The sequence below is a fragment of the Helicoverpa armigera genome, chromosome 18 (genome assembly GCF_030705265.1).
Source record: "Helicoverpa armigera isolate CAAS_96S chromosome 18, ASM3070526v1, whole genome shotgun sequence".
Lineage (NCBI taxonomy): Eukaryota > Metazoa > Arthropoda > Insecta > Lepidoptera > Noctuidae > Helicoverpa > Helicoverpa armigera.
In genome coordinates, this window is record NC_087137.1 from 7,976,569 (window position 1) to 7,996,809 (window position 20,241).

At 33.8% G+C, this 20,241-nt stretch overlaps 1 protein-coding gene across 5 annotated transcripts in view; it reads left to right on the plus strand.

The window, feature by feature from the left end:
- Positions 1–1,112: 1,112 nt before the first annotated feature.
- LOC110377706 (protein 5NUC) overlaps positions 1,113–20,241 on the plus strand; it is a 54,252-nt gene continuing 35,123 nt past the window's right edge. For all 5 annotated transcript variants that reach the window (XM_049850558.2, XM_049850571.2, XM_049850568.2 and 2 more), the window contains exon 1: positions 1,113–1,285. In XM_049850558.2, the coding sequence (XP_049706515.2) occupies positions 1,283–1,285 (3 nt within the window). In that variant the 5' untranslated portion in view covers positions 1,113–1,282. The remainder of the gene's footprint in view (positions 1,286–20,241) is intronic.

Genomic DNA, 20,241 nt, shown 5'->3' on the forward strand with positions numbered 1-20,241 from the left:
GTAATAATATTAGTACTGATAATAAAAGTCACATGATAGGGCCTTCCTATTTCAAAATTTATTGCTTATTATTTATCTAATTTCAGGGTTCCCCAAGCGGATTTTGGAATCTATAATTATAAATATGTAATTTTTTTTTCCTAGCTAATACAATATTTCATCTGATTCTTTCTTTTATATCTGCTTTTTATGCCTTTTGCTTCTCACATAACACATTTATATACTTCAGTTATTGGAAAAATCATACTTTTGATAGACAGTTTTTTTTTTTACTAGTTATCTAAAAAATCCTTCATCTTACTAATTACCTACTTCATATTATGCTCAGTGTATATTTACTTTTTAAATGCAATTTTAAAAATACTTTCCCCTTACAGGCTTATAGAATAAATTGTAACATGGTAAATTTTATCACATATACCTACATGGAACGACTGCCTGTCTGACTTCCACAACCCAAGATACCTGTCGGGCAACCCGATACCCCTTGGTAAGACTGGTTTTCAGACTTTCTGGCCTCTGACTACCCGTGACGACTGCCAAAGATGTTCAAGTGACAGCCGAGACACACCAATTCATCGTGCCTTCCGAAGAAGGGTGAACTCCTCATGGCAATGTGGTCACCCATCCACGGACGTACCTCACCTAATGTAGCTTAACCTTAAGATAGCCACGAGCTTTCTTAAAATATGATCTATCTATACTTTCTTATATTGATATGAAATTATGCATTTAATTTCTACATCAACAACAAAAAAAATATAAAAAAAAACCATCCAAGTGCGAGTCGGCCGGACTCGCGCACGAAGGGTTCCGTACCATCCAAAGTAATATTCAAAAATGAGCAAAAAATCACGTTTGTTGTATGGGTGCCCCCCATTTTTTTCTAGTTTTCAGTATTTGTTGTTATAGCGGCAACAGAAATACATCATCAGTGAAAATTTCAATTCTCTAGCTATCACGATTCATGAGATACAGCCTGGTGACAGACGGACGGACAGACGGACAGAGGAGCGAAAACAATAGGGTCCCGTTTTACCCTTTGTGTACGGAACCCTAAAAACGTTCAGGATTGTCCGATCATGTAAGATTCAGTAGCGGCAATTAATACCTACAGCGTTATCACATCGTCATAATTATTATCAATGAAATTGCGCGCACGCATATATTGCCCAAGGAATGCCCGAGTACTGGTAGTTGCTTCTCAGCCGTCGCGAGAGCCGCACGTCTTTCGCGCGCTCACGTTTCTAAGAAAACGTGGTTCGGACGCGTGTTAATAACCATGGTGAGTGTTTTGTTTGTAACTTCGCGTGCAATTAGCATTTGTGATCGTGACTTATTGATTATAAGACTAATTTTCTAATTGAAATTGTCTTTCCACGTGTCCTATGGAAAAGTTACTGATCATGTTAATTTTTTACGGTGTTGTTTTATGGAGTAAATCGTAAAATAGCTGACGTATTTTTTGAAGTAATAATATTATGAAAGGACTTTGTATTATGGCGTGTGTTTCATGCACAAGAATGGCCTAGAAGAAATTAATTTAATTTCGTAAAATAATAATATATCTATCTATCAGCAAAATAACGAGAATCTTGCACAAGTGCATCTTTTCATAAATCATTAATATTATGCAATAAGTTAGCGTGTAAACAAGGCAATAGGCGGTTGTGCAAGCAAACGCAGACATGTGCAAATATAATACACCACTATCGCGAATTTGACTTACTTTAACCATTTCATTGAAAAACCGGTTTATTCGGATATTCCACACACTACAGACTAAACATGCCGACAGTTAACCCGATTTTTGGCAATTTTGTTTAGGAATATCGTGATTCCAGTCAAAGTTTTCAGTTGGTCTTGCACCGTGTAAATACCTGGCCTTGTAATGTGCGTACTACCATTCATCTTCATACTGATTCATGAGCCTTAACAAACTACCGGCCGGCTAAAAGTTTGCAGTATCCGGATACTCATTTTTGCGAACTCATACAAGGAAAAGAAATAGGCAACACTCTGTGATTAATTACAGATCATAAGGTCGTGATTATCTGCTTGATAATTATTTTATTGATAACTTTATAACTGTATTAACCATAAAAATATTTATAAAAAAAAACCTATAGCCTAATTTTTACCAAAACGTTATGCGTAACTCTTTTCTTAGACTCAGTTTATCCGACAGCGCCAGAATTAGGGTTATCTATTTAAGACGAAGTTTTTATTTAATTAGGCACTTGGCTGAAGATAATTTTCGGAATAGAAGGTGTGTATACCAACGTGCATATCTTCTATTTAGTGTCAATGTCAATACAATTTGTTGTCACTCATTTTTCTGGGACAATCAAACCTGAAACTTTTATATTACTTACCTTCATCGGCATCGTATGAACAATTACTATCATGTTTTGTATTCGCTACTTATCAGTTCTTTCATTTTCTATGCAACCTTAACATAGTTACATTCTTTGCATTATTAATCGATAGTTTGTTTGGATAACATTTTGCCAATACTATGTCTAGTCTATTAATAGAACGTACAATTTGTAACGTGTGTCTAGGTAAAAAGTCAATTTTAGTCCGATTTCTAAAGATTGCACTTTAAAAGAGCAAAAATATCTAAAGGTATTTGAAACTCAAAAGAAATAATAAAATTAGATATAATGTGGACTAAAGATTGTTTGATAAAACAAACAAAACCTTTAAGGTATGGTTAATGATTTGACACAAAAAAAAAACGATAGGTTTAGGACAGTCCTTTGTTTTTTCCTCAAAGAGTTCCTAAAACCGATACTTCAAATTATACGAGTTCTTATTCAAAGAATTCCTTAAACAACCTATACATATTATATTATGAAGTATACACCTAATTATGAAAACTATACAAAACATGGTGCTCAGCTAGTTCTGAGATAACATAATTTTATCATTTCATATCACAAGCATCATAAATCTACAAAGATTAAATAGTATGAAATGTACATTAAGATTTCTGTGCATAAAGAAAAAATATTATTTTCATATTAATTGATTATATATCAATATTTTATGGACTCAAAGACTATAGGTATGACAAGTTTTATTTCTTGGACACGTAAGAAGTTGAACATTATTTAAAGTAATTCCTTTATGTTAAACTAATAGCTATTCTAAGAAACGGAAAAGAACAGTATATTAAATATATATTTATTTAACCTTTCCTCGTAGTACCTGACTTTATCCAATGATTCAGAATCCATGCTATAGTTTTTAAGTTTGAACTGACAAACTTTTACAAAAATTTAAACTGACAAACGTGCCTAAATGACTTGATTTTTACATTATCTAATATGTACGTAGTAAAATCCATTACACATTTTCACCAAATATAAGCCAGATACAGTAACCCTTTTCCCAGAAACCGGCCATTACCCAACCAGTGCAAAAGTCAACAAAAACTGTTATGTGGACGAAAAAATTGTATTCAATTTCAATCAAAAGACGTCATATATCGATCGATGATTTGATTAGGTACGCAATTTAATCCTCATCATGATCAATAAACATTTTTTGTAATAATATTTGAAAAAAAAATGTTCCAAGATTATTTAGCAATACAGGAATCGATTACAAATAAAAAACGATAAGCTTATAATATCTACGTATATATCTATGTTATTGATAGCTTAAACATGTTAGATAAGAACATGATATTGTAATTAGAACAGTTCCAAACTAAACTATATTTTGTTAAAATCATAAGAACAACACCTATCCCAAAGGTACCTAACTTAGCGCTCAAGCCTCAATAAATAAACGATCTAAAAAAAAAAACCTTAATTTTTTTCTGGTCATTAAAGATAAGATACAGGCTAAGATAGTATTTTCGTACGAAATATCAAAGGGCAATGTTTTCGCAGGTTTTTATTTAACTCAAACAATGCATAATAATAGATCGTCTATACACTGAAGGGTCCTGACAGGAATAGTAGCCGCACATGGATAAAAAGCAGCCTAATTATTATATATTCAAACTATATAGCTGCCGTCAGAATCCATCCAGTGGTTTAAGCGTGTCTTACCTTCTAACAGGCATCTCTACACCGCATATATAATATTAGTAGCATCCATTTCCTACAATATCTCAATACATCATATAATATGTATATTAGTACAAATATATCATACAGCACTAATTTATATGCATGGTACATGTACATTTGTACAGCACTGTCATCATCAGTCATCGTATATAGTCATTTAATACGACGTTGCGACCGCCCGACGTGACACCTGAGCATCTCGATTTTATGAATCGATTATGATTATGTCCTTGAGCTGTGTCACGCCAATTCGATCGGAAGTAATCGGTATGAAGTTTGCAAGAATTTATCTATACTTACTATGATAAAAAGGACACATTTTTTTGTTTGTAACCAAAAGGCAGGTTGTCTGAAACTACTGAACCGATTTGAAAAATTCTTTCACCGTTGGAAAGCTACACTCTTCCCGAGTAAAATAGGCTATATTTTATCAATGTAAGGGCAGTAGTTCCCACTGTACGCATGTGAAACAGCGAGAAAACTACTAGTGGTTCATATTTTTCACCGTGGGTGCAAAGTGTGAGCGTTGTCACTTTCACGGGGCTTAGCCACCATAGGTGAAAAAGTAGGAGCTCTTTTTTATAGGCTAGGCTTATATGGGAAAACGCGTCTATAGCCTTCGCCATGGTCCTTTTTTCCATTTTGTGACATTTTTCGCACACTGGGAATTTTTACTGCACCGGTTTGCGGTTAGTAATTTTGCTGTGGAAACAAGGTAAATAAACACTTAAGGGTCAGATTACTTAGGTACAGACAATGTTTAATTTCACATTTACCTGTACCTAAGAAATGGGTCAATCTATCTGTATATAAAAATGAAACAAGCTTTCCGTTGTCACGACATAACATGAAAACGGCTTAAAATTAGAGGGGAGGTAACTTAGACCCGGGAGATGGTTTTAGGATAGTTTTTATCACCATCCGGCTACGGGACCCGGATGAAACCGCGGGCGAAAGCTAGTGTAAGATAAATGTGCCTTATTATTTACTAGGTACAGGTAAATGTTAAGGCAAATATAGTCTTATAGACCTATTAATTAATTTCTCCCTTCAGACCTTCTCACTTATCCTCTTAGCAGCTCTTAAAGTAAAATAACTACGCAATAAATATCAACTAACTAATTAGTTTTTATCGATAAAATAAATGTAATCATTAATGAGTCATTTATCAATTGATCGTTGTGCACGAGATGTACCGTCAAATAAATCACGAATCAGTAATTTAGATAAAAAATACAAATCAATCTTCAAGGATAAATCATTCGTTTAACAATTTAGCATGGTCAAGCGCATGTCGATAATAATCATACGCTACTTTAAGTAGAACTACAAGAGTGTTAGAGTTCGATATAAAACAAGGTCTAATGTCACTGGCTATTTTTTTCTATGATGTTCCATGGCAGTAAGTTGTGTTAAATAGCCATTAAGCGTAACACAAAGAACAAAGAAATTCAATAAAAATATGTGTTGAAGTACAGGTACCTTATTTTTTTAGTGAAGAAACGTAAAATTAGACTGTAGGAGCATACCTACTTGAATTAAAAACATATAACTTGCAATTATTATGGAAATTCAGATGGTAAAAATAATAAAACAGAAATATATTTTATAAGTTTTAGTTTTATAGAAACTTGTAAAAATAAATAATATTTAAAAGCACACAAAAAAATAACAATCAACTAATAGTCTGAATCTAAGTATATATGTACCTACAATTACAGTAAGACTTTTTATCGTCCCACTGCTGGGCACAGGCCTCCTCTCACACAGAGAAAGATTGAGCGTTAATACAAGTCACATTTACAGGTACAGTCAACTTCAGGTCAGTGGTAACAGTTTTATAGGAAAATCGTACTTATTACTATTGTGTTAAGGTGCATGACAGTTACCACTGATGTGCAGTCTACCGTACCAGTAGTAGTTGTAAATTTTCAGCACACTTACGCAATTCTCCAGTTCAATACCGCGACTTACTAACCTTACTCAATAAAATTCAGTATATCGTCACAGTCATTTTACTTTGTTAATGAAACATTAATATATTCTGCAAAGGTCTAGACCAAAAGGTCTTTCATTTATTGACGTGATTCCAATGATAAGACTCTTATTTGATTTATTACTACTAAGTTAACATTTTCTGATTAATTAATTACTGTATGTTAATGTTTGATTTAATATAATGTTGTAGATATTATCCTCTAGTACTTACATGTTGTAAGATAAATAGGTTTATCATTGATTATTACATAAATTGCACCTTTTATCGTTCTAAGTCGGATTCATGCATTAAGGGTTCCGTATCTTCCAAAAAAAATAGTTAAGCAGTATTTATTTTATTCAAATTTTGAGTATTATTGTCAAAGCGCCAATTGAAAAACGTAATATATATTCTAGAAGTTCATTAAACCTTACAAATTGATTAGTACAAAAAAGTTAGACAGATGTTCACGTGTTTGAAACAATTTTATATGGAGAATATTCCTTGAACACGTGACTACCTTTTGCTTATTATTTTTTATAGTAAAACCAATTAGGTTTTTCAATTGCCATCCTTCTATATGTATAATTAATTACATTTTCTACCAAATCAATTACTCAAAAGATATCCATCAACACATTACTAGCAGGAACGTCGCTTCAAACGTCCTTACAAGCGACCAGACAGACAGCTAGCGAGTTATATTTAAAACAAAAGAAGGCAAAGAAATGGTATTCGCTGTCTACTTACTGTCTGCAATCTGTATTGGCAGACATCTTGACGCTTTTCCTTATAGATACAACTGGCTTTTGCCCGCGACTTCTCCGAGATTATTGGCTCGTTCACTACACATACATACACTAGGCCTAGGTACACATAATATATACAATAGGTACTCACAAAAATGTTATGATACTTTTTCATGATACATTTTTTAACGATTTTCGATGAACCCTGTATTTCCGAGAAAAATAGGAAAAGCAAAACCAGCAAATTGAAAGTCTAATCCAAATTTATTTTCGGCCTACTTATCCGTATATTTTTAATATATTTTTATGTACAGGAATATCTCTAGGCATGATCTTCTTATTGTATCTATGTCATGCGTATAAACAGGGTTTGACAAACTTGCATCAAAATTAAGTGGCAGTTACAACACGTGCAGACAAAATTATTAAATACTCGTACCTAAAATTAATTAATATAGGTAACGTGTTAATTTTTTTGCCTAACAGACTGGATCTCGAAACAAAGGCTGCTCCAACGTTTTTATTTATAAGCAGCAGACCTGTTTTTAAGCTTCTATAAATAGATTACTATCGTAAAGATCGTTAATATGCGATCTTTGCAAGATGTGTTTTACTAAGAATGTCAGTTATCCTTATTTGCTTACAAATATTGTAAGTGTGATTGTATTTCGAAACAACTGCAATCTTTTACCCAATTGCGAGAAGGTTGATGACTAAGGTAAAGGTGAAAAAAAAACAACTCGAGGAAACCTAGACCTTTAAAATATGAAAAGCATTGATTTCTTCTCCGTTTAAGAAGAGGCCTGTGATTTACAGTAGCTCAGGCTTATGATGATGAGACACTTAATTTTGTTATAGAATTTAAATTAATAAATGCAAAATGTTAGACAACATTATCATACACCATTGTTTCAAATACAGAGTAAAATTATTCCAGCAACATATTAATTAAGTTCACCGGAGCATCAATCTTGTAACAACCATTTCTCGAAGTCTGTAGCTTCCAATCTCATGCATCGTATTTCTTAGCTCGGCCGTCCGTTAAGCCTGTCGATGCAATAATGCACATAAGGGTGAAACGGGGGCTTGTTCCTATCTAACCCGAACCCATTGGTCTCTGTTAGCAAATTTTTCATTCATATCTTCCACTTGGTTCCAAAATTTTGTGTCACAAAAAAAATATATGTCTTCAAATTCCTTCCACATGGCTCCAAAAAATGTTGTGTTACGTCAGCAAAATATCAAAATTATGACTATGTAGGTACTTAAAATCTTTTGGACCTCATGGGAAGGTTTCTATTATTGTTAAATATCTAATTGTTTTTTTTCGCTTTGGACCCGTTGGGAAGGAATTTGTGGAGCTGGTGGGAACAAGCCGAAACGGGGAGTACCTACCCCCTTCTACGACGTAAACTCATCTACCTGTAGTTGCCTAGCAACCAGATAGGATGTCAAAGCCACTCCTTTGAAGCCACCTTTAAGCTACGATGTTGCATAATAGTAGATTGTGCTCTAAATTTGATATCCTGGTAGAAGATTGTGTTGCAAATTTTTGACTTGCCTTTGTTGAATTACAAGGTAAGTTTTCAATCTCGTCTTCATTGCTTTGTTTGTAAGGGGTGGTTCAAAGTGAGTGGTGTTCTTTTTTATTATGTCTCGCTTGCAGAAATTATGTTATGTCCACATAACTATGGTACCCAAATCTATAGGAGCAAAAAAAATCCGATGACCTCAGGTATATTAACAGAAGAAAAGTGGTACCTATATAAAAAAGATCCGAAGAAAGTTCACAGTCAAAAAGTTTCAACTACAAGCAAACGAAAAGCATGTCCACACAAAATCATCTCCAAGAATATTGCGTTCCTTATTCGAATACAGCAAACATAAACCGTAGATCAAATCCAAGATATTCCCCCTTCGAAACCCACACACTTGCACGTGTATGTGCACTGACACACACATGCACAGCTTCCTCCAATTACACAGTTCACTTTGTAACATCTTCCGACATCATTACATAGGTGTAGTAGGTACATATGTATGTATGTGTGTGTTTGTGTGTGAAATACATGAGACTTGCAGTTGTGCACAATTATGGTGTAATAAGATAATCACTGCGCTTGTTGGTAACTGATTATCTGCAAAAAGTATTTATATGTTACATAGAATAGTTGCTATGGAGTTTTTGTCTGCAATATGTTTTGATTAAAAGCTATCCAGCGTTTTCGATGTGTCTATGGCCCAAGTTCACTGACAAATTAAACGTCAGTTTTTTTTACTGTTAACTTACATAGGCTCAAGTTCAACGAGAACAGTCATATACATAGGTACCACCGTTTTTTTAAACTATATATTTTTTTTATGACAAAGTAAACAGTTGTTTTAAGGAAAATGGACGTTTATGATATCACTTTACTTAGGCCTAAAACCGAAGTTGACTCGACATTTGACATAATCTTTACAAAATCGATAACAGCATTCAAATACAAAAAACGCGTGCATAAAATTATTGTTTCTTACATTTCACAAGCCGATTTAAGAACCTGCACAAGATCGATGCATCTAACCTAGTCGGCTGACCCAGTTCTAGCTACACTATACTTGTCACTCGACTCGACCGGTATAATGCCACTCCAATTTGAAATCGATTTTAAATTGAAATCATGTACTCGGTTAAGGTTAGAAGTAATAACGTTCAATTTTCTATTCGATTTTGTGAATGGCAGGTGCATTTTCGATGTTATTATTTTTTGAGTGAATAACTTCTTCAGTGACTTTAAATGCTCATAATTGTAGGATACCTAATGTGGCAATAAGCCGCATGCTTCATCTGCATCCCCAGAGAACTATTTACCGCAGGCGGATTAAATTTAGCCTATGACACTCACAAATAATGAAGCTTTTTGCTGGTAAAATAATTTCCAAAATCGGTTCAGCAGATCCCAAGATTAGCTATCAACATCATGTATGATACTTTTTACAGTAATCATTTACAATGTAAAATATTTTTGTTCGAAAATCAGACGTGTCTGGCCAATAAATACAATGAAAAAAGGAAATACCAAATTGTTTGTAACATGCATAACACAGTAACGAATCTTAGAAATTAGCATATATTTTTTGCGATCTAATTCTAAAGATCTTGAAATAACTAACCTTGATGCGGTTGCGCTACGTGCAATTTAACAGAAATCATGATTTTTTTATAGATTTTTCCTGGTTACAAAAAACTTTTCAAGAGATGCATCTCTTGAGAATATTTCGCTACCCTACAATAAAACATAGGAAATAATAAAGAGCTGGCGTTTTGGGGGCTGTCTTTTCGTATATCCTATTACTAGTTTTCGTCAGTGGTTTCAACCGCGTCTTGCAGGATGGCACCTCTTGGCACCTGCATAAAAAGTAGCCCATACATTAGCCTTCACCAATAAATGTTCTCACTGAAAAGCTCACTCGTCAAACAAACTCTTCAGTTATAAAATATTAGTAAAGATGACTTTGAAAAATATTGTACCTAAAAAGTAAAATCACTTCCTTAATTTATTCATCTAAAATGCATTTGACACAGATTCCAATCTTGGGAACAAAGTCGTGTTAATTAGTGGAATGTCATCAAGAATCGAGATCTCGATCAGTCTCATTTCTTATCGACTTTCCGTGGAATTGAAAACCGGTATCTTCCGGTTTCGACGACGAGCGGCTCTAGACTGCAAGACAGTGATAAATGCGCTATTACTTTAATACTTACTCAAATATGTCGTGTATAAAATTGCACAAAATTCGGGAACACAATAATGGACGTTGCATACATATGTACTTGTTATACTGTTGCCCCTTAAAATGTGCATTACTTAATTATATACAATCTTATTAGATAAAAGTGAATTATGTTTTTACAGACAAAGCTTTTCTAATAACCTTTCGTATTCATAATTATGTAACTAATTGAACCATTCGTAATATCTCATTTGCAACTTTGTTCGCGGAATTCATTTGTAATGAACACCACTTTACCTGCTACAATAAACTAGGAACAGCAACAAAATCAATAACCAATTAATTTATTCTAATAAACAGAACATAATTACAAAGGAAAATCACGAGCACAATGTTGAAAAATTATGTTTTCATATTAAAACATCCGCCGCAGTACCTAGAACGCACTGGATTCTATAATGAACTTAATATCGGATAATTGAGCCGGACTTTAATTATAAAAATGGTGCTCCAACTACGTAGTTCCACGAGTTTATTCCGATATTCCCAACAGCACTCGAATTAAGCTTTCGGAAAATATGAAATTTACAAAAAATACAGATATTACGTAAAAGGTTTTAATAAACAAAGCTTGATATCGCCAGGTTTCGGCGAATCATTCGTTTTAACGCTGACCTGGTTCAAACAAAATATTGGAAATCAGTGTTGAGCATAATCCGGCCTTTGTATTACAAATGGAAAATGAAATAAGCTTTAATGATGTACCTGGAAGTGCACAATGCTGTATAGTTTTTCATTTTGCGAAATGAAAATAAGTTTTTCTTTGTCCTCTTCCTAGTAATGGCTCACGGGAGATAAGTCCTGGAAATGTTTGAAAGAGAACGTAATTTTACGGGAAATATATTTCAGTTACGTAAAGAGAAGCTGTACTGAAGCTAACTTGGTGTTTATTTTCATATTGTTTTAGTTTTACCTTGCTTGAATAACTCAATGCATGGTTCTAAATATTACGTAATTTTATGTATTGAACAAAACAGTATTCAGTGCCTTTGTTTTGGGCGGTCCATACAATTTTTGGGTGATCTGTCTGTCAGAATTTTTAATGACTTTCCATTGTTTCGTTTTTGTTTGAAGAGCTCGTAGCTAATTATAGTTAACTCAACGCTTGTCTCGGTTGGTCCGTGAATGGGTGACCATATATATATTGGCGAGATCGTCTGTGTTTTGCTAGGTTGGATTGGTGGGTCCCAGCTATCGTTACGAGACGCCAGTAAGGCTGACAACCAGTCTTAGCAAGGGCCAACCAGGTACTGGTTGAAGAGTTGAGTGTTGAAGAGATCAGAAAAGCATTCGTTAAGAAGCATCCATTTGGACTGGAAGCCGACCCCAACATAGTTGGAAAAATAGGCTAGACTGATGAATATCGATTTATTTTTATTCCTGACGAATAAAGCGTGCAATATTTTTCTGCTAAACTGCAAAAAAGAAAAAAAATGTTTTTGAAATTGGATTCGTCAGAATCATGTAACAGATAGATACTCACTTTATATAAAATTCTTATAAAGCGGTAAATGCAATTCCCATGAAACTAATATTGGCATACGTTAGATAAGTCACTATATAATATTTGCAGGAATACAGAAGGTTCAATGTGGCCGATTTTCTAAGAAAACTAATGACGTACTTACTTATAGGTGCATCCACAGTTCGCTTCGATTTATCTTTGAGGTTACATGTAGTAGGAAATAAACTTTTTCCTTCCTCATAAATCCTGCTTCCTCGAAAAAGGGAACCGATAAGTGCAGTCGCTATGTAAAAATGAAAATCATTTTTCCCTCCACATAGTTCGAAAAAAAGTGTTATATTTAAACTAGTAGCCTAGCTAATCTGTAATATCCATAGCTAATAAATTTTACCCCAAATAATTCCTGAAAATATTACTACTGAAAATAATTAACCTTCTGTCATTCCCAGCCTCGTTACAACTCTGTCTTTGACTTGTATCAGTACATAGACAAGTACACAGTACAGTCAGCTTACCTAAAGCCTTGAGCCGGAGATGATATTGCGCTTAATCGATTACCCTACCCGTACTACATGATACCCGGTCGGGGAAAATAAATGCATCTGGGTATGATATCTAAAAGTTGTATTTTTACATAGTTAGCTTATGCAGAGCTTTGAGTCGAAGAAGATTTTGCGCTTAATCGATTACCTTACCCGTACAACATGATACCCTGTTGGGGAAATAAATGCATCCGGGTATGACATCTAAAAGTAGAATATTTTGTGCAAAATTCTGGGAATTGATAATAGAAATTATGTTTTCTTGAAATGTAGCAAAGTAGGTGTCTTATTTTTATTAATAGTGTTCTTTGAAAAGGAAGTTTTCCGGGAAACGCAGTAGTACCAGAGACTCAGTAAGTTAGCATTAAGTATTATTGCCGTGTCAGTGATTATACTTACCATTGCTCGAGGATAAGACTTACCTATTTTAAGTTTGTTATTGAAACAGGTTGGTGCATAATAAAAAAAATATCGATATATCAACCTCTTTACGACAGAAAACACAGCCGATGTTACATTTAGGTTTAAAGACTTAAAAATATTTATGTATGTCTCAGTTATTTATTCAACCTCTAAAAAACCAAATAGCCACTCTTAAATGATATATCTAGCTATTAAGTTAGCATCTACAAATATATCGATAATATTTCCCGAGACGTTAACATCTCTAGTCGAGCAGCAGCGAAGCATCGTAACGACGTGGTCATATCGATATCGATCGACTCGATACCTACATAGCAGTCTTCATATTTCATCGAAATTGTACCGAGGATTTGCGTAATCTATCGTACCATTATCGAAATGTCAGAGTAGTAATTTAGTAGGTACTTCCTAGTTTACTATAGTCAATCCAATCATAATATAGTCTAGTAGTTTCTTTCCATATTTTGAATCTTTGCTACTTTCTGCTAAAAAAATTGCAGTTAATTTTTAAATTGTTAATGAAAAAAAAAACCAACCCGCATTGAGCAAGCGTGGTGATTAATTCGGACGATAAAAAGGCTGTAACAGTAATGAAAGAAGTTTATTTTTTATAGTTGATTTTCTTTTATGATTTTCAAGAAAATTTATCATATAGAGCAAAAGTAAAACCAGCAAATTGTAAATCCACGTATCTTTTTGTCTGTAAAACTACCAGAAGAAGGTAGTTAAAAGGGATAATCTTAGGTTATGTGTCACTACTCCATTCATATTACCTCAAAGGGTTTCCTCACGTTGTTTTCGGTCCCACATTCTCGTACGCAAAGGTTCTAGTAGCTCATCATCGCTCTATTCACGATAATACTGGGTTTCACGTTAGCTTAAAATCGCTTCATGTCTAACGTTCCAAGGGCCAATCTAACAGACATTCAAATACGTACCTACTTAGCAGGTTATTCGACAACTTCCCTTTTATATTGTATATTGGGTATATTGAAACACTTTTCTTTAGTTGCTTTAGTAATCAAACGTTTTCAGAACAACCTCACCTTTTTGATAAAAATGGGACAAAAAAAAATTATCTGTTGATAGTAAGATGAGCCCAAAATGTAATGTTACAAAAAAATAAATTATCTATTGATAGCAACATGAGCCCAAAATGTAATGTAAAATACAAAGCCTAGTACGAGATGATATTTTGCCAAAACTATAAATTCATATATTTTATATACAAAACTGAATAAAAAACGTTGTCATGCTAACTTAGCGCAAGTAATAGATAAAAATAACGATTCAGTTACATTGTTACATCGCACAAAAGGTGCACACTTAACATAAATTGTATACAAAATATAATATAATAGCAAATTCAATGTCGATTTCACAGCAAATACGTTTTACGTCAAACCTTGTTCGTTAAGATCGTGAAATGTAATACATTTTACACCTTTATTTATATTTTCATTTACATCGGTGTTTTATTAAATAATTGTTATAAAGTTAATATACGAATTTGCAGTATCTAAATGATTTGAAAATGCTAGTCTTGAAAAATGAATCGCCTATCTATTCGTTATAATTGGCTAATTAGGGTAAACTCGTTAATTTTGCATGCCTAAACAGAAGTGCTAATTTTGTTCGCGAATTCAAAAATCGAATGATGAACATATGCTACATCTATGACATCCTATTTAAAATTCGAATAGAACGATCATCATTTAAAGATTTTTAACTTTCGAACGCTTTTATTTTTTTTATTGTATTCAAAGACAAAAATCAACTAACCTCTTTTGTAGTAATTAGTGTACTTCAAATTACTTTTCTGTATGTATTTTAAGCTCAGTAAATACAATACATGAACTCACACACGTAGAATATAAAATGAGTGGACACAGTGTCCGGTAGCCATTAGCTCGCAATCTGGCCGTAATTAATTAGTGATATAATTAGTGGCAACTGTCACTATAGGGATTTGTTCGACTATATTCCAGTTGTGTTGTCCGAAAAATATCGGTATTTCCATAATGTGCATCTATCGATATGCAGTTCATTGTAACTCTAATATCGAGGCATAACTTATGTAGGTACGGATAAATACTTGATATACCTAAGTGCAGTGGGACACTACAGGCTAGATATAATAATATAATAATAAATACCTAAGTTACTTATAATACCTCCTTATGATACATTGAAGTTATCATTCACTCTCCTCTCTTGTAACTTTTTCTGGTTCCCAGTAACCATTCATCATTTCTAACAAACTATTACCAACTTGCCTATGAGACTTACCATAACCTATAAAGGCTATCGGAATGTAACACCATACGTCAAACGTCGGAAAGGGCGAACTCCACATATTTGGTCCTAGTTCAAGCTCTTAGTATTACAATCACGTTTATAATGGACCTTTGATAGACTGCCACTTAGAACACTTAACATACTGGATTCGACGTAAGCACAAACCTATGTGCTTAATTCTGCCAATTTACGCGCCGGAGGCGAGGCATTGCAGCAAATAGACATAGCTCAGTCATGCATTTTCGATCACATCATCAAACACGCTTGACGCACACATGTAAACTCGAGTAAGACTGGCCTCATATCACTGGTACAGGATAAAGGAAGGTTCATATCTGACGGAAAATGCGTCGAGTGTATTGAAAATATAAGATCGACGAACTAAATCCTCATCGGTTATATGTGAATGATTGAATGTTTTATCGTATATTTGTCTGTTTTGGCGCTACGCGACGCATGTTCCATCTGTTTTGAACCTTCGCTAAAGCACGGCAATTGCTTTTCCAGTTGGTTTAATGATCTAAGCCTTTCATAGACTGTTATGATCAGAGCGTTGGTACGGTTTTGTAATAATAGGTTAATCTACTCAAACCAATTATCTTATCTGATAGATGTTTGTGCAATTATCGCGTAAAGCCTGATTTGGAAAATTAAGTGTTACCCAAATTGGATCCGAATAAATCTATGCGTTCTCATTACTGTGATACGCTTGTTAATTTCGTCAAAGTACTTTGATGTAAAAGTGTATACAGATAGTCTAATTGCTCTTACTGTAACAAATAAAAGATAAGATAAAGATAAAAAGTCATAGATTCAAAGTAGGCTCAAAATCAGCACTTTTTGAAGGTCAAGTTTGCAAAAGAGAGCCCCCTAAACGCCCACCCTTCATCACTTCCTATATTATTTTACTGGAAATATGAAAAAAAACTCCCCAGCAACAATCTTAGTACTTAATTTAATCTTTCGTCAAATAAGATTGCCGCTGTGAAGTCACTAAAAACAAAACACTATTGCGAACGCAGGACGCTGGCTGACTTCAGAGCGACAAAATTGTGTGACGACAAAAACACTCAAGACACTAGGAACTAACAAAATCTTAACAGTATCGAAATAACAAATATCCCATCGAAACAGAAGATACAGATAGTCAGTACAATAACTTAGAATGAAAAGCAACAGTAACCCGCTTACCTAGCAGCACAGACTGAGGAAATAGCTTCCACCACTGTTCGTAAATAGGAAATGGACTGCAGACACACTTCCACAAATTGCACGATGCTTGTATACTGGTGGAAAAATAAACTGTGTTGCTTGGGCGTGCACTGAAACTGTGTTGGAGATTTTGTTGGATTATATAAAGCAAAAACTAATACCCCTAACTTTCGATAACATTGTTCTTTGTTCTATCTGAACAATCTACTGTTTATTTAACTCTACACACACTGCGTCACGGGATCTTGTTAGACGGACGTATTGCTTCCAAGTACCATTTAAAGTATAGAATAAATATTTCAATATCAAATTAGTATATTATTTCTTTTAATCCCATACCTCCTATAGGTTATGGGCCCAGTGCGAAAAAGGACATTTAGTAGTGAGAACATTCAGTAGTGCGTAGTGACAGTAAAGTGCATAGTTGTAAATAAAAATAAAGTTGTGACAATGGAAAAAGTGAAAAGAAACATTAAGCCTTTTAATGGAGAAAAGTACAGTGTATGGAAATTTAGAATTCGTACACTGCTTTCAGAGTTAAACTTGCTCAGTGTTATTGACGAAGAAATTCCTGGAACGCGATCCGCTGAGTGGGAAAAGAATAATAAGGCAGCCAAAAGTATTATAGTCGAATATTTGGCGGACTCATATCTTAATTATATTAATGAAAATGGGACTGCTCAAGCAGTTTTAAACATTTTGACGCGATCTATGAAAGGAAAAGTGTAGCAACTCAATTAGCGCTGAGAAAACAATTATTGGGATTAAAATTAAAAGCCGATATACCCTTGATCAAACACTTCTCAACATTTGACGATCTGCTGACAGAATTATCAGCTGCTGGAGCTAAATTAGAGGAAACGGACAAAGTAGCTCATTTATTACTTACTCTCCCGAATACATATGATGGCGTTATCACTGCAATTGAGACACTATCTGAAGAAAATATCACTCTCGGTTTTGTAAAACTAGACTATTAGATCACGAAGTAAAATTAAAAACGAGAGTCGTGATACCAGTTTAAAGATACTCCATGTTGAAGAAAAATATAATAAAACAGATACAATCGCACAAAACAAAACTATTTGAAGAATACAACATTCAAGAAAACAAACAAACAAAAATTTGTGAAATGTCATTACTGTGGACGCAAAGGACACAAGAAACAGGATTGTTTCTATTTCAAAAGACAGACAAATATACAAAACAATGCCCCAGAAAGGACAAGACAAGTCCAAACTATTGCCCTGCAAGAGGGAACGACCTCGAATTCTTCTTTTTCAGGATTTGCGTTCATGACAAGCGCATACCATTATGAAAAAGACCACTCGACAATTAAATTCCTATTAGATTCAGGAGCGTCTGATCACATCACAAATAGAGATGATCTCTTCACATCGTTTGAATGTTTAAATCCTCCTTTAAAAATTTCAGTAGCTAAAAACAATACATTTATTTCAGCAACTAAAAGGGGAAACATAAATCTTATCAGTCAAACAGGAGTGCAAGGAATACTTACAAATGTATTGTTCTGTGCCGAAGTACCATATAATTTAATATCGGTATCAAAGATGCAGCAAGCAGGATTCACCATAATATTTGATGACAAAGGCACACAAATTACAAAGGAAGGTAAAATCATCATGAAAGGTAAGACATTGAATAATCTTATAGTTCTAGAGTTTAAAATACCAGTAATAAAAGGGGAATCCGCTTCCCAAGCATGTTATGTTAATGAAAATAAATATGAATTATGGCATCAACGCCTAGGACATATAAGTAAAACTAAATTCCTGCAGTTAAAATGTCATAATATGATTGATGACTTAGATGAAATAAATACCGTAACTCCAAATGATAAGTTGTGTGAAGCATGCATAAATGGGAAGCAGACTCGCCTGCCTTTTAATAAAGTTAAAGACAAAAGTTACATTAAACGCCCTCTGTTTATTGTGCATTCAGATGTTTGTGGTCCTATAACACCTCCAACAATAGATAACAGAAATTATTTTGTTTTATTTGTTGATGAATACACACATTATTGTGTGGTGTATATGTTAACTTACAAATCAGAAGTGTTTACAGCTTTTAAAGACTATGTCGCTAAAAGTGAGGCTAAATTCAATTTCAAAGTAGTAAATCTTTATAGTGATAACGGTGGTGAATACTTATCCACCGAAATGAAAACTACTGTAGAGAAAGAGGCATAAGCTATCATTTAACAGTTCCTAGGACCCCACAGTTAAATGGTGTTGCAGAACGTATGGTTCGCACAATAACAGAAAAAGCTCGTGCTATGTTAAATGGCACTAAAGCATCAAAACGTTTTGGGAAATGCAGTTTTAACTGCAGTTTATTTAATAAATATTACGCCTACGAAAGCTTTAAGTCAATCAAAGACACCATACGAGATGTGGCATGATAGGAAACCAAGCGTTAAAAATCTCAGAGTTTTCGGTTCAACTGTATATGTTCATAATAAAACCAGTAAAACAAATTTGACAATAGGTCGTGGAAAGGAATACTGGTAGGTTATGAACCCAATGGTTATAAAGTTTGGAATACAGAATTCGAAAAATATGAAACTGTAAGGGACGTTGTAATTGATGAGACTAATTTTATCGAATCTAGGCCTTCATTACGACCTGAACGGAGTAATAATACATATTCCCAAGACGAAACTGATAATGACTCCGTAACAAAATCAGTGTCTTATAAGTCTCATAGTTCTGGCCCTAAATCAGATAGCTCTCAATCTGATGAATGCAGTACAAGTAAAATTCGAAAAATCGGTAGTCATGAAATACCGAATGAACCTGAAAATGAATCTGAGAGTAGTTTGAAACACAAAAATCAGGATAAACCTGATGAATTTTTAAATTTACGAAGAAGTGAAAGACTGAAAACATGTTCGCGTAAATCATATAATGAAAATGACTATGATGTCTATAGTGCGTTATCCATCACAAGTAATATACCAAAATCATTAAATGAAATTAAATCTCTGAACGATAGGAATCAGTGGGAAAAAGCAGTCAGAGAAGAACTCAATTCTCTTAAGAAAAATAATACATGGACATTAGTACCAAAACCATTAAATAAAAATATTGTAGACTGTAAATGGATATTCACTATTAAAAATGACGTTTCAGGTCAACCTTCAAGATATAAGGCACGTCTTGTCGCTAGAGGTTTCAGTCAAGAATATCTTAGTGATTATAATGAAACATTTGCACCAGTTGCTAGAATAGCAAGCTTTAGATTCTTAATTAGCTACGCAAATCAATATAATTTACTGATTCATCATATGGATGTAAAACAGCATTTCTAAATGGTACACTAAAGGAAGAAATCTACATGAAAGTTCCTGAAGGTGTAAAATGTAAAGATAATTACGTATGCAAATTAAACAAAGCTCTTTATGGCTTAAAACAATCAGCTAGATGTTGGTACGAAACATTTGAACAATGTCTCAAAGAAATAGGTTTTCAGAACTCCCCAGTAGATAGGTGTATATATATGAAAGGTAAAGGAGACATTTCTAAAATATTTACGTAATCTTGTACGTCGATGATTTAGTTATAGCATGTGCAGATTTGCAAACAATGAATAATTTCAAAGCATATTTAATGACTAAATTCGAAATGACCGACTTACACGATATCAAATTATTTTTGGGCATTAAAATAGAGAGACACCATGATAAAATTAC